General features: G+C 44.6%; 1 protein-coding gene across 1 annotated transcript in view; it reads left to right on the plus strand.

Annotated features, from left to right (window-relative positions):
- Positions 1–15,510, plus strand: part of C2CD2 (C2 calcium dependent domain containing 2) — a 43,051-nt gene that overhangs the window by 1,024 nt on the left and 26,517 nt on the right. The window contains exons 2-4 of the mRNA XM_086477635.1: positions 1,341–1,439; positions 11,708–11,827; positions 12,250–12,351. Coding sequence (XP_086333761.1) covers positions 1,341–1,439; positions 11,708–11,827; positions 12,250–12,351 — 321 coding nt within the window. The remainder of the gene's footprint in view (positions 1–1,340; positions 1,440–11,707; positions 11,828–12,249; positions 12,352–15,510) is intronic.

Below are 15,510 nucleotides of genomic sequence, written 5' to 3' on the forward strand. Positions count from 1 at the left end.
CCGTCCCGTCCTAGGGCGCAGCATGGCATCCTGCTCCTTGGTTTGTAATGGTATGCCCAGGTCTAAGAGGTAAGGAGGTTAGGTGAGGCTATGGCAACCTAATTCCCTGGTCCTGAGGACTGAACCCGTGCCGTGTCAGTGGAAAATGCTGAGGCTAAAATCTCTAGGAAGCAGCATGTACCCAGGTCTCTGAATGTGTGCCCAGCCCTCTCTGTAGGTCTAGGAGGTTCTTTTGCCAGCGGCCCCAGCATGCTTTCTTGTTAGATGTCAGGGGGCAGGCTGGGGGAGAAGGAAGAGACGGACAACATGTGTGTGAAAGATAAGGAAAGCAGTTTAACACTTTCCTGACGTGACCGTAAGTTAGGGCAGCGGAAAGAAAATACTCCGTCTGCCCTTTCAAATTGCATGGTGCCGTTGAGAAAAACATGGGTTGTGCTAAGAAATGAAGGTTTGCCTTGCACTTGTGGAAGAGGAGAGCCCAGGCAGCTTGGGCACAGGTGCTGGGAACTGAAAGTAACTAGAAACAAGCGGCAGCTTCCTGTCGCTGACCAGAGACCAAAGCCACTTGGACAGAGGCATGCACACCCTCCCTCCACGGGTGAGCAGCTGGAGCTGTCTCTTGCCATGAGTTCACTGCCTGGCACTGCAGCATGGCGTTGCTCCCGCTGTCAGGCTCCCAAAACAGTGTCAGCGGCGCACAGCTAATGAAATTCCTGTGTGCAAAACAACCTCGGGTGACGAGGGAAGCGGTGCTGACCGCTCGTTGTGGGTAGCAGGGGGAGAATGTGAGTGGTGGTGCCTCTGAAAGTGTGACCCTACTGCCAAAACAGGTAAACGCTGTCTTTACTTGCTGTCCGTGTGAAGACTGAATAGCTGTTGTCAGGAGGAAGGATTGGCGAGGGAAAGGCTTCTTGCCTCACTTCTGCAAGATGATATTTGGGGGTTCTTAGTTTCAGCATAGCCTAGTGCAGCTGTATTACTAGGCCAAACCAAAAATGCCTTTTAAAACTACAGCACTGATTAATCCTTACTCAAGAAGAGCAGTTTCACTGAACTCCGTCGTGGCTCATGGTCTTCACTGTGCTGTGTACCTTGATAGTCTGCTGCAGAGAGAGATGAGTTATGATTAGGCCCATAGTTATGTCCTAAGTATAGGTTTTCAGGCTCTACCCTGTATTATGTAGTGAGGTGTCATGCAATTAATACATACAAGTTTTGACGTACATTTGCAATTCTGTCTCCGGTTCTTCCAGGAACTTCACTGGCAGTGCATTTTTATCACTCGTTTTCAAGCGATGGGTTCGTCACCTAATGATGCTTCTTTTTTATCTCTTTCTTAGGATTCGCAGCTGCTTACGTTTGAGGAAGATGACCCACCAGAACCACTTGAGCTAGCAGTTAAGCAAGTTGTTAGTGTTATAAAGTCAGCTCAAGAGAAGGTAAACTTCAGTTTTGTTTTGTTTCAGTGTACTTTGGAGCAGGAAGTGTGAACTTTTCTCATTAGCATCAGTGGGAGTTTTATTTGTCAGTACTTCTGTACCCTTGACCTAAGTTTGTCGAGGCTGGTAAGAGGCTGCCTCTCTAAGGAACCTGTGCAAACTCTTTGCATTGATTCACTTCCTTTGCAAGTCATAAGCAGAATGTGCTCCAGGGCTTCCACCAAATGAACGGTAACCAGGGTTATGCCAAGTTTATAGGTACGCCTTCAGTGAGCTCATACAGCAGCCCTCTCCCCCCGCCCCCGTGATCGGTACGATGGTTCCCCATCCTATTGCTGAAGTGTGGGTTATGGACTTCACGAAGAAGGAAAGGGACACTTTTCTGGGACAGGAAGGCATCTTTGCGTGCCTCTTGCTGTTTGTGTGCCTGATTGCAGGTTTGCGTCAGAAGACAGAGCTGGGTAAGGATCAGTGGAACAGGTGCAAAGTCCTGAGGGTGAAGTCTTGACTCTACTGAATCTTGTATTCAGTGAGGAGCGAATGGTCTCTCTACCTCTCACACCCCATATACTGGAAAGTGGATTAGCGCAGGTAAAATTAAAATAAGGCAGAATGTGGCTCTTAGAACAGGGTAAAAATGCATTAAAAGGAAAGAAAAACAACTATGTATGCTTATTAGCAGTGATAGCTTCTGCATTTTCATCCTAGTGATTGTAACTACTAGTCACATCTGAACTGGTGCTCAGCTTTAGGCACATGCATCAAATTAGCCTAAAGCTTTTCTTCTAGCTTTGCTTTGTTATTTTGGTTTGCTTGTCTGATTTAGATGTTAAGCAGCTCTACTATGATTCCTTTGAAAACTAGGCCTGCTTATCTGCCTGATACACAACTTACAGGCACGCCCTGATTGGTGGCAGCTGGGGATTGCCAACATGTAAAGTTGTTTGTGCACTTGTTTGCTCTTTTTTTTTTTTTTTTCCCCCCTCACTTTTCCTCTTCCTCTGCCCCGCAGCCCCCACAGTGGTCCCTGCCCAGCAGCGGGGCTGGAGAGACTGGAATTGATAGGGCTGTAGAGTTGACACTGGTGTAACTCAATGCTGCTGGAAGACACCACAATAAGAAATTCTAAGGAGAGGGGACTGCTAGGTCTAAAAGTGGTGTGCTGTATAATGTGTGAAGCCAGCAACTGAGGGACATCAGCTGCAAATAAAAGCTAGCGACTAACAGCACAAAACCAGGTGTTTGGCAGTGTGGCATCTGAAATGTTGCTGGAAGGCAGGCAGGGCTGCAAATGTGCTTGCATGGGAGATGGCCAGGAGGTTTGGGTCTGCTGGCTGCGCTTGGCGAGCGTCAAAGTTCAACAGGGGTGCGTGGGGCCGGCTCTGTGCTCAGAGTACTATGCCCATGGCTGGACCATGATGAGAGCAGCATCTCAAGGCAAAAACCTGCTTTTGTCTTGCCTGTGGGCCAGGCCCAACGCTGCAGTCCTGGATTTCCCTGAAGTCAAGTTGTTCCGCTGGGAACATCTCTGCTGCAGTCCTCAGTTAAGTTCTGTGCTCTTTCACTGTAGATTCTGACTGCCGTAGCAGCGAGGTAAGGTAGCGCCTGCAGTGCCCCGTGGGCACCTTAACCTGCTGTGGTTAAGCTTGGGCAGCAGAAGGGAGGAAGTGCTGGCTCCCTGGCAGCCTAAGTCCAGGGAACTGCTCGCTGCTGTAGGGCTGTTCTCTTGCGCTCCTCTACCTGTGGCTTTGCAATCCGGCACCCTCCCTTGGGCAGTCTCCGGTTGTTGTCTGACCTTGAGTTGAGCTGTTTCAGTATGTTAATCGAGCTGTTATACTGCAGCCAGCAATCTAATGTGGTTTTGCAGCAGCTTAAACCGATACAAGCACGTTTTAAAATATGTTGGGTTAAAACAGGTTTGCTTACATAAACTAGGTTGTTCTGAACTGTCCCAAAATCCATTTCCATAATCTTTTGCACAGCTGCAGGAAAAATTTCTCTGAATTATTCTTACTCCTTCAGTTAAGGTACAGCCTGAGTATTTATTTGGATTTCAGTGTATAATAACCTTAGAATGGCACTCTAGTAGCTACTTTCTCTCCTTCCTTAAATGCATAACTTTTTCTAAACACCCGAGGAGTTCTCTCATATGGTAATTGTCTCTTGCATATTCCTCAGGTAATACCAAAGGTCCAAAGGTATTTTTTTCTGTGGTGTTTTCTTTTCCTGCCTTGCTCTTCAAACTCTTAATCTTTGCATATGAAATTTAAATCTCTCTCTGCAGCTTGTCCAAACTCAAACTTCTGATACGTGTTTGTAACCCACTACTGGTGTGACTGGCTCTGAATGTAGTTTGTGACCGTATGCTGTGTGTTTATCGGTGCTGTAGCGTCCCTTGGAGCTCTGCACTTGCCTGAGGCATCAGCTGGCACAAGACTGTTTTCTTGCAACTGGTTCAACATGCTGCTTTACTTGTGAACTGTATGGCAAGAGCATATAGGTGCCTTGGTTCAGCAGCCAGGGCTTGATTTATTGCGTGTCATTTCAAATACGTGTTTGACCTTGCGTCAGAGAGGTTGTGGTCATCAAAGGAAGTGGAGGATTGAGAGTGAGAGATCAAAATAGCAGTAAACATGGGATGTGTAACACTTCTAACGCAGCTCTATGCTGATAGAGCCCTGTGGTATGTCTTTTGTGGTGGGTGGTCCTCTGTCTTCTGGAATGCTGGGCCGTGGAGCACAGCCAGGTGATGAGCCTGCCTGGTGCTGGGAGCGAGCCTCCCGCCTGGGAAGTCTTGCTCCAAAACAATACAGGATTGCCAGCCAGACTGTAATTATTATATTACTGCTGAAAGCCCTGTTTATGACCAGGACGCACGCTGACATGTGCAGTCCTTAGATGTGTATATATATATATATATATATATATATACTGTCCTTCCCTTGAAGAAGCTGGAAGTTGTAAAAGTAGCGTATGCTCCACAGTGCAGTACTGCAGACGTGGTTGGAGAAGCTGCTGGTTGTCAGCTTGGCCAGAGCCATTGTGCTAGGGACAGAGCTGCTCTGTGGCTGAAGGTTACACCACGCTGCTTCTTGACAAAGCCTCTATTTATACGTCACCTTCACTCCAATTTTGGGCCAAAGCCTCAATATATAGAATGAAGTGGGCTGTTTTTATTGTGCGGTATTGGTCATTTTGTTTTAATAAAGTAAACATTAGGAATATTCTTCGCTAAATCTGCCAAACTTTCCGTTACTGCAATCTTTTTCCAGCGGCTTTGAACTTCACAACAACAAAAAAAAGATGATTCTCTTGTTGGCGACTTGGCACAGAGGGTTTGGATGGAGTAGGCTGCAACAGAAGTCTCCCTTCTTTTCCTGCTTCATGCTTAGAAGAGGGTCAAATGCCCTCAGAGTGCCAGTTCTTTAACGAGTGATAATAAGTTGCTGTACAAGGGATGACTGTCTTGGATCACAATAAGTAACAGCAAATATGAAAGCTTCATGTTAATTTTTGTGTGATGGATCTTGCTGAGGGAAGTGGTGGAGAGAACGAAGGACTGTTTTGCAGACTTGTGAGAGGTCCTGTTTTCTGATGAGCTGTGCAGCATCCCCAAAGGGGCCTTATTCGCTCACGCAGCTGTCGTAGCTTCATCGTGCTATATTGCTTTGTTTGCAGCCACCCTGTTGCGAGCTGCCAGCCTGTGTTTGTGCCACACTGAGGCATCGGGACTTCCAGTTCCACTTGCTCTGAAGTAGGTAGAGACGTTGTCTCTGCAGTGAAGGGAGAACGGGATTCTTGTCACCGCTGCAGTACTAACTGGGATCATTCCTAGTTACGTACATGTGTTTATTTGTGATTATTTTTGGTGAGGTGAACTGCCCTGTCCATCATGTGCAGTTTCTGTTGTCATTTAACTCCTTGTTTTGCTTGAAAAGCTGTCCCAGAGCTTAGCTGCTTTAATGACTGGGTTAGTTTTTTTTTTACAAACCTAAGTGGAATCATGGCTCATGCAGCTTTTTATCTTTTTTTTTTCTTCTTTTCCCCTTTTAGTGCTAGTATAATCCTTTATCCTTAATGTATTTACTTTTCTTTCATGGTGCTTGCTGTCAGTAAATATATCGTGACGGAATTCTACTTCCTTCCAGCCTTTTGTTTAGCTTGGCTAAATAAGTTGTTCCTTAAGTGTCCTTTCACAATGTGGTCCTGCCTCGTAAGTCACTCCTATGCACCCATTCTCTGCAGCAGTTCCAGTTAAATCCATTTTCTTGAACTTGATGGCTGAAGTCGCACACAGCCCTACAGGTGAGGTCTCACCATGCAAGGAGATTATTGCTTCTTCGTGTCTCTGAAAGTACTTTCTTGATGCGTTTTAGGCTTCTGATCTGCCTCTCCCATGGCTGCTTCACGCTGTGACTGACTTGATGCATCCAGGTCTCTTCCTTTGCTGTTCTCCCAGTGATAAGCTGCCCTTTGTAGGAGTAGTATTTGTTAATTCTCATATGCACACACTCTGTATTTTGAATACCATTTCTTTTCTAGTCTTCAAGATTTTTCAGCTTGTCTGTGTGATGCCCTAATCTTCCTTTATATTGCTGCTTCCCAGCTTGCTTTCCTCAGCATCACACTTTCTTTCAGATTTCTCATGAGGGGTTTTGGACGTTAACTGTGCAATAGGGTCAGTGTCTGACAGGCTCCTTTGTAACTTGCTTCCAGCTTTCCCCTTCCTGCACACTGTACTGTCCTCTCCCCTTCAAACATATCCCTGTTCGCCTTAACGTGGGAATGATGGAGTACAAGCTCAATTGTCAGTAGGGTGACCCTACTAAAATAGACAAGACAACGTAACGGATCTAACCTGCTTAAGGACTGAGTGTCTTGCCGAAGGAAGACATCAGGGTGGGGATTTGTTTGCTTCAGTGGAGGTAAAACTGGTTTTGGCAGTCAGGTAGCCTGCCTGTCTTCCACCTGCTACTGCAGATGTGTGTGGACCTCTTACAGGCTTGCACCACATCTGCCGGCTTCGTGCAGGGGCCAGGGGTGCTTTAGCACCCCAATGGCATGATGTGCCTATGTCTCCAAAACTGAATCGCTCTCTAAGCTACTGTAGCACAAACTGGCAAACCTCTCCTGCATTTTATTGTCTTCTCTTGGTCTCCATGACTTCAGCTATGCTGTCTCTCAGATGGTTTCTAAAGACTTACATGATTGTGAGGCCAAACCAGCAAGTCTATTTCTGGTATTAATTTATTTTCCTGCTTCTTAAATATAAGTACTGCTTCCTGTCCTCACACCGTTTGAGATTCACCTAACTTTGATAAGCAGATTGAAAATTCTTTCTGTCCTGTCTCCTTGTACTCCCTGCTTGTTTGTTTTATCAACACCACACACCCCCCCCCCGCTTTTTTTTCCACTTTTTTGAATTTGTATGTCTGTCAGTCTCAAAGGAGTGGATAAATTCACATGTTTTATCAGTTTCTTCTTTGTTTCTGTTGTGGTAACTCTCTGTATCCTGCACTCATTCTATCACTCACCCTGGTGTTTACCATCATTTTGGAAAACTGGTCCAGGGTTGTCTCATTATATTTGCAGGCAAATTTGCTTTGATACCAGCTTCTAAAAATCCACCCCTAGCTGTGTCTGCGTTAGATGTTGCATTTGTCTTCTCTCCTTCAGTTTGTGTCACTTGGTGAACTGCTTGGGTAAAGAGGGAATGGTGAAGAAGCTAGAGAAACCCCCTCAAGAAGTTAATGCATAGGTTCTGGTATCCAAGGAAGAGCATATAATTCTTCTTCTGAACAGCTGAGTGTTATGACTATCAAAAGGCAGAAGTTTCTCACTGGAAAAATCTTCTTATGGTGACGTTTTAAGCTGAGAACACAAAGTCTGTGTGGCCGTTGACAAGATAAGTTTTCCGTGCCAAAAAAAAAGCCTTCTCCTTCTCAGAGTAGTACTCCAAAACAAATATGGGAAATCATTGTCGTCCTAAATCTACTAGTGTACTGGTCCTTACAGTTGAGATCAAGGCAGCTTTCACTGTGTGGCTGCCTCATGGCATATACTCATTTTCTTCTGAAAAAGTTAAAAGATTTGTATTACTTACATACTACGAAGTAACCTCAAGTAATCTGCTCTTTCTGGAAATAAATACCAAGTGCAGCAAAAGTGATTTTCTTCTGGAAAAAAAGCAATCAAGGCCAATAATACTGAGGGGTTTACACATGCATGTGATGCAGTTGGGGCCTGGGGAAGATGAAGATGACCTTCCCCTGCAGGACTGTCAGAACTTCCCCCTGAAGTCACAGCCCTTCACCCTCCCTTGGCCACAGGCAGGAACCTGCTGCCACCCATGGAGAGGGGAGGGAGGGTAGCGGAAAAGCCACGTGTAGTGCACAAATCTGTGGAGTGCCAGTACCAAAACTCAAACCTCAAGGTGAGAGGACACCACATGTGAGGAGCAGAGGCACTCTGGTGCTCCTTGAGATGAAGCAGCTTCTGCTGTTACTTCAGTAAGGAAGGAAATTGAAACTTTGCAGCTCTGTCCAGAGGAGCTGCAAAGGGAAAAATTTGAGATACAGAGAGGTAAGGCAAAGCAGGAGGAAGGGTTTGAAGCTGTGGATATACAAGTTTGGACTTGAGTTTCTCAGAAAAATATGTCTTACTCCGATGGTAGTGCTTTTTCAGTCTCCTTTGTTCCTACAATTGTTTAGGTGAAAGAGATACTTTTTTAGGATAATTGTACTAACAATTTTAGATACATATAAGCGAGGTGTGTTACAGCATCTGGGGCTCGTTGGAGCAGGTGCCGGTGTCGAGCAGATGGGGAACAGAGCCCAGCCAGGCTGAGGAGTTTTGCCACAGCAGCTCACCCACGTTGTGGGCTAGTGCTGTCAGGGATGGAGGCAGGTGAGGAGAGAGGCTGGAGGGTATTGAGGAGATAGCAAGAATAACCCTGGCATGGGGGTGATCAAGTACCAGGAGTCAGCTGGGTGTCGGGAGGGATGGCAGAGGGCTGAGGAGGAGCAGGGGCGCAGCCTTGAGGTACCTGAAGAAGGGCTGGGAACCCCTTCCATGGGAGCTCCCCAAAGTGCATGGAGAGACCTTGGCTGGTGACAAGGTGTTTGTACTGGCGGAGGCTAGAGCTATGGGGGTGCTGGAGGAAGAAAATACCTCGGTTGTACTGGTAGAAGAGTCCTGGTTTCTTTGTGCTGCTACTTCACCTCACCCTGTTTCTGCTAACTTAGGAGATCTTGCTTGCTCAGATGTAAGATAAGAGAGCTGGGGTGTGACCCCTCTGGGAGTCCAGAATTAGCTGGCCACAGCTGCTGTGTGGTGGTGCAAGGGCTTAATTTTTGAAGAGCAGTTTGTTATAAAAAGGACAGGTTTTCTAGACTCTAAACCAGAAAGTATTGATGAGTGGGGATGTCCCTGGTAAGGAGGGGTGGGAGAGAGAGATGAGGAAGACCAATGAGGTTGAAGAGCAACTTGCTTCCCGTCAGTCCAGGTGCTACTGTTTTCTTGTGGACATCTATCCTTCCTCTTTCTCTCCCATGTCGACCAGAACAGGGTGCTTTGCCTGACCCTCCCTTCTCCTGCTCTTCATCTGTGCAGAGAAAATGAATTTGAGGAAGCAGATTGAATGAGGGCATGGAGGAAGAGGAACGTAGTGCAGGAAGCTTCAGTGTGTTTCTTCATGTAACTGGTCTGGGGAAAATGGCCTACATATTTCTGCTCTGGTCTATCAAAATCATCCGCTACACTTGTAAAGGAATGTCACTTGAAAAAGGAAGTGGCAGTTATGGTCTCTTTTTAATCAACTTCTCATCACTTGTGGCAGCATCTTAGATGAAAACAGAATCGCTTTCACTTCAAATTCTAGCCCAGAGTTCTACTTCTTTCAGTATTCCAACTCCATCCTGCTCCCAGAACAAAGGGATTCACCTAATATAAAGACATATTGTTTTTCATTAACAAATGTGGAACCACTACTTTCTCTGATTGGATTAAAAATTAACGGACCTCTGTACTAGAAGACCACAATAAAAAAGTGAGGGGGGAAGGGAAGTAGGACTTGGTAGATGTCTTTGGCAGAAAATAAATTAATTGAGGAGACAAAAAGCCCAAACCCTACTGGTTTGGGCTCCTAAACTAAAGGTACAAATATTAAAAAAACCCCCCAAAAACAATTATCATCTCTTGACAAGGTGTAGAAAGAAGAGTGAAAGTTCCACCAGCTGCAGTGTCTGTTTCCATCCTTTACTTAGAAGTAAACATGATTAAGAAAAAAATGACACATGAACTCATCTACCAGCTCTCCTGCCACACTTTTTTTTTTTTTTTTTAAAGCAGTAATCAACTGCGTACCTGGCAACCTTGGCACTTAGAAATCCCGAAATTCCAGACGAATGGCTCCAAATCACGTGTGCAGCAAGTCCAACTTGTTCTGAATGCACTGAACTTCCTATGCATGTGTAGATGAAGTGTGCACAGATGATAAACCACTGCATTTAGGATGTACAAGTGTCAGCAGCTTTTGCATCAGGCCTGTCCTTTTTGCTTTTTTTTTGAGGGCAGAAACTGATAATTTTTTAAGTCTTTAAAGAGCCACCATGCCAGTCCATCCTTGTGAATGAAAGGAGTGATTCTGTGTTTCAGCTCAACTACAAGTAAAATAAGCAATTAGGCTCTTTGGTCTTGTTAGCTATTAAAAATTCTTTAAAATCCTTTATGTCGTATTAGACTAGTGGATGTTCATGTTGATTATGTGGGATTAAGGGTCAGAAATCCCTTCTGAAGGAGTTCAGGCTTTGGGGAAGGGGAGCGGTGAGGGAAACTGATTTATCCACTTCCGAACTGAGATTTGCAGAAGACAAACCTGAAAAAGTAATTCTTATTGCTTGTGGGTGTGGTTGGCATTTTTATTTGTCATGTCCGCCTCCTCCTCCCTGCTCCTTTGTAACTAAGTCTCTGCTTTAATGGATGTGCTCTGAAGTGCTTGATAATGCTCTGGTCCTTCCTAAAACGTATGCTGTAGGGCCCGGGGAGATGAAATGTATTAAAGGAGTGACTGATAAAGATCTTCCAGAAGGTACGTGATTCATTTCAAAGCCTTCAGCTTCGTTTCAGTGCCCATAAGTAAAGCAGTAAGTGTGCAAACACAATTTAATAGCGTACATGCAGAGTTTCCATCAAACAAATCTTGCAGCAAATTATTTTGTTTGCACATTGCATTAACCTGGTTAACTTTGCCCGAGTCAACGTAAAGAGGGCTCAGCTATCTTTTCCAACGGTGGAGCTGCGGGGACAGTAACCACAGAGGGACAGCAACAAGCAGCTGCCTTCAGCTGGCAGAGCTGTTTGCAAAGTGAGCCTCTCTCTCTGGCATAATGAGTGATTTCTGACTTGTGTACCTGGCGCTTTCCTGTGCCGCCAGGCGCTTTCTGCACACTCCAGGAATTTTGTACGGCAGCTTTGTCACCTCAGTCAGTTTGCAGAGGAGAGGGAGAAAAAACCATTCAGTGTTTGTAAACTCAGTGTGATAGCATGTTGAATTACTGCTCATAAAAGTGAGGGAGTGTACTTAACGAAGTCTGTTGTAGTCAAGTAGCATACAAACTAGTCCCAGACATTTAGCTTCGTCATCAAATTTTAGGGCCTTTCTTGGTTTGGTCAAAGACTTGAGTAAACTTTTAAAGGCTCTTGCCCCTCCCCACCCCACTGAGAACTGGAATTACGCAGACAAAATCCTCTTCTGCAGCAGCAGGGTTAAGTCAAAGTTTCACATTTGTAGGATACCGCTAAAACAAATCTTGTTTGGTAAAACTAGCTGTCCTGTGCTAGGCTATGTAGTTTGGAGCAGAAGAGAAAGAACAACAAATTTCTTTATCTCCCTGATGCAAAATTGTGATCTTTGAGCTTTTAGTATAGAGATATGTGAAACACGAGGGAGGTTTTGTCAGGTGAGGAGTTACTTTTGTATTGGATAACAATGCAAAAGGAATTTTGGAGAATACCAGAATTTCCAGGTATTAAATGCTGTGTCCAGAAGTTCTACTTCGAACCACGGTTTTTAGAAATGAGTGTACAGGAGGAGGTAGGGGTGTTAATGAAATTGTTTAGAAATCTCCCACCTATGGAATTAATCATAATTCTGGTAGCTTAAAGTCCTTCCTTTCTTAGTTCCTTTCTTGCCTTCACCAAACCTTCTTCTGAAGACTGCTTTGTTTTTCCCTTCCTTTATCCCCTCCCCCCTTTTTTCATTTCTTTAGGTGGTTTCTTGCAATGTTGTGGGAGATTCCGTTAAATTTGTTGTCACTGTCTCACATACTTCACCCATGGCTGCAGAAGGTCAGTCATACAGTGTGAAACTGTCTCCACTTCATTTGCAGGTAAGATGTTAAGTGTTGTTCTCTCTCTTCTTCCTTCTGCAAAGTCTCATCCCACAGCTGAGCTGATCCTTCTGTTTGCAGAATGTGTACAAACTCATGCTAACTCTGCTGAAGCATTTAATAATATTACAGTTTCCCTCTGGGGCAAGTGATAAATTCATAAATTAAGCCGCCTCTTTGGGAGCCTGTGGATAAATAACACGTTGGGTAAACTACTCGTACACAGAGAACAATACTCTTTTTTTCACTGGCATGCACTCTCAAAGCTTAAGTAACTTCTGCCTTCTTAGTCTGTCACTTTGAATTTACTTACTCAGAAACTGGTATCATTCTTCCTTTGGTGAGCCGTAGTGTGGTGCTTGACCTATGGTTTCTTTACAGCACAACAGAACACTCTCCAGTAACTGCTTTTCTGTCCACAGCTTCAGCTCTATGTGAAAGACAAAGGAGAAGATGTCAAAGTTGAGTGGTTCCTCATTAACACCGATGAAATCAACTTTGAAATCCAGCCAACAGTGCAGGAGGTCAGTCAGTAAGTTTTATTTGTTGTAACGGTAGAGAAAAAGGGTCTTCATCCCTTTGGTGCAAAACCCAGTGTAATGCTTCAGGTTAGCAGTAGAAGCGTCTAGAGCTAAGGTATCAGGTGAGGCTGGAAGAGCTGAAGCAAAAATGCCCATTCCTTTCTGCTGGCTGCCTTTGGTAGAAGCGTGGAGCAGCTACCTGTTGGCAGTGCCATCTTGAACTGCTTCAGTGACATCTGCCATGGCTCATCCATCAGAACCCTGTACCTCTGAGATCTTGGAGCATTTCTCAAGATTACTGAAGCGTTAAAGATAAATCAAGTCTGTATCTGACAGACGAATGACTTGGCAAACATTTTTAATCCAAATCCAAAGGTGTGAAAAGTGTCCGTTCCTAAATACCTTCTCTTGGAGCACTTCTAAAATAACAAAAAAACCCAATTGTAATGATACTCCCATCAAAGTAATTACAAAGTTACCCCTTGCTTAACTTAAATCAATTTTGGAATCTGGCAACAATAGTTCAGAAACAGCTCTGTAAAAAGACAAATATTTAAGGAAATGGTGGGTGATCTAGAAATATCTTGATGCTTTTGGAATTGTACCTTGTCTTAATATATAAACAATGATTCGTTGGGGGTTTTTTACTGGGACATCCCCTGAAAGAGTTTCTTCATGGCTGAGACTCTCTTCTGCCTTTGACCCTTCACAGTTATACTTTTTAGTGCAAATGTGGTGACTTAAGCCTTTCTTACAGTAGTGGGTGAACACTTGCTTGTTGGTTTTCTGACTGAAGGCCTTATTAAAAAATAGGTTTATTGTATAGTAGAGCTGCTTCTAAAGACCTGTACTGAGTGACCTAGAATTTTAGTAATTTATTACCGCAGTTCTTATACACAAAAATGTGAAACTCGTAGCTGAAGACAGGCAAGTCTTTTGAAGTGTGTTTTAATATAGATTTTACTCTGCGTGCGTAACAGTGTAAATGACCTTCACGTGTTGGGGTGGCATGCTGATTATCCACATATTGAACAGTCATTAAGTACTTACTGGCAAATGTAGATGACTGTAGTACAGTCACTGGACTTCGCAACCTGCTTTTTGAGAGGTGCCTGAGTCCAGAGTTGCAAAGCAGTTGTAACTTGCTGTGGGTTGCCTGCGTTTTTAAAATGAACCTGTTAAGTTCTTAGTAGCTAAAGGCTTTATTTTGACTTTGAAGTTTCTATTTGCACTTAGGGAAGAGAGGAGGCAATAAACAAGAGCCAAAACCTGTGAGCAATCTGTGCCTCGGAAATTGCTTGAGCTCCTAAACTTAAATGTCAGCTTTTGTGTCTTGTTTTGTCCTCTTTCGGAAGCAATATTGTGTGTACAAATAAATAGCTTTAATTGCTTGTGATTATCTACACAGTGGTTTTGTCATCAAACAAGGTGGATATAATAACCCATTTTCTGTTGGTAGTAGCTGGGTGAACCTGAGTTGCATTTGGCAACCTGTCTCACTGGCAGGGCTTGGGTTTGCATGCGGTTGTGCTACTGTGACTTTATGTGCTGGTGTGCCCCGGGCTGGCCACGGTAGCTGGCTGAACGTCTCAAACCCAAAGTAAAACGTGTTATCCTAAGCCTATTTGGTTGGCAATTGAGCCATTGTGGCTTGCCTTGGAGAGGGTGTCGTGATGGAGCATTACTTACCAAATAAGGGTGGCTAAAAATGAGGTTGGGCTGACAGGAGGCTCTTTAACCAAACTGCTTCCCAAATAACTGTGGAAACATCAGAAAATACCTGTGAGTAGAAGTCCAATTACGGTCGTTACCGTTAAATAACAAATGTCAGATTAGGTTGATGGCAAAGCGAGAGGTGGTGATTTTACAATTTGACAGCGTTCTTTATCGAGCAGTGTTTACGTAAGGGCAGGGGAGGGAAATTACCTCTAAAACAGTGAAAACTTATCACAATTTATCTGCTTATTTAGTTAACATAAGTAATGGAGTTACTGAAAATAAGGCTTTAGACAGCCTAATTTACCTTAATACTTTTTTAAAGTAAAAGAGTATTACCTGCAAGTTTTAGAAATGTGCTGCTGCCTCTTTCCTTGGCGGTTGTTTGAGCGAGCATGGTGTGAACAAAGCAGAGTTTCTGTGGGGCTGGTCAATGCTGTTGTATGTTTTGAACCATAGCATCAAAGGGCAGTTAGGTAAGAAGGCAGTGAAACAGGATTTCTGTGCACAACATTCCTGGGGTTTTTATGAAACACCCTGAATGCTTCTGTAACACTTGGGTAATTGGGAAAGGGCTGTTACTCTAAATCTGTTTGACCTGTTACGCAAGCTGCAAGCGTACCTTTAGGAGTGCAGAAGTCATTGCATGATCGTTCTCCTAGACCCAAGAAAGGACCAAGGCTTTTGAAATGACAGATTGCCTCTTCTGCCGAGGGCTCCCTGTGACGGAGGACCGTGATGCAGGTGTCCAGGGTGGCAGAGCAAAGCCTGTGCTCTGCCGCGTTTGCAGAGGTGCAGTGCTTTGGGATTTGAGCTGTTGCTGCCTCGCAGCCTCGGCGTGCTGCGCCAGCGGGGGTCAGGTAGTGCTGAAAGCTGGTGGTGCACAGCTGCAGTGGTATCAAGGCGATCTACCGGGATTAGGCCTTCAGTCCCACACTTGATCTCCCTGCTGGTGCAAATCAGGTGTCCTTATCATCAGCGTGCTTTGTCTTTGCAGCAGGGCCTTGTTTGCTGGCCGTGGCACGCTGGTTGTAGGCGTGCTCCTGTCAGAAGGCAGCATGCAGAAGGGTTCCTGTTCTCTGCTTTATGTCATTGTTGCGTTCTCCAGTTGTTCTGTATCTGCCTCTGGTAAATCAGTTCTGTAACAGTAAAGTCTTTCAGGTGTGGTATTAGGTGAGAAAAGACGGCCGAGTCTTCTGTTTAGGTCAGATCTTTGTCTCCTACTTCAATCTTTTCTTTAGAAAAGAAACCTCACTGAGGTTTCTCCTCTGCTGCCTTCAGAGCAGTTGGGTATCAGACTGCCCTTTCTGTGATATCTTAATTTAAAAATCCATTCCCTGTAGATTAGCTGAGCAGAAGAGACTCTCTGAGGAGTGTGAGACTTCTCCAGGAGCACAGGGAGGGCAGGGGTGGTTCACTGTCTTCATACACCTTGTAATTAATCAT

The sequence above is a fragment of the Leptosomus discolor genome, chromosome 1, assembly GCF_034619465.1.
Source record: "Leptosomus discolor isolate bLepDis1 chromosome 1, bLepDis1.hap2, whole genome shotgun sequence".
NCBI lineage: Eukaryota > Metazoa > Chordata > Aves > Leptosomiformes > Leptosomidae > Leptosomus > Leptosomus discolor.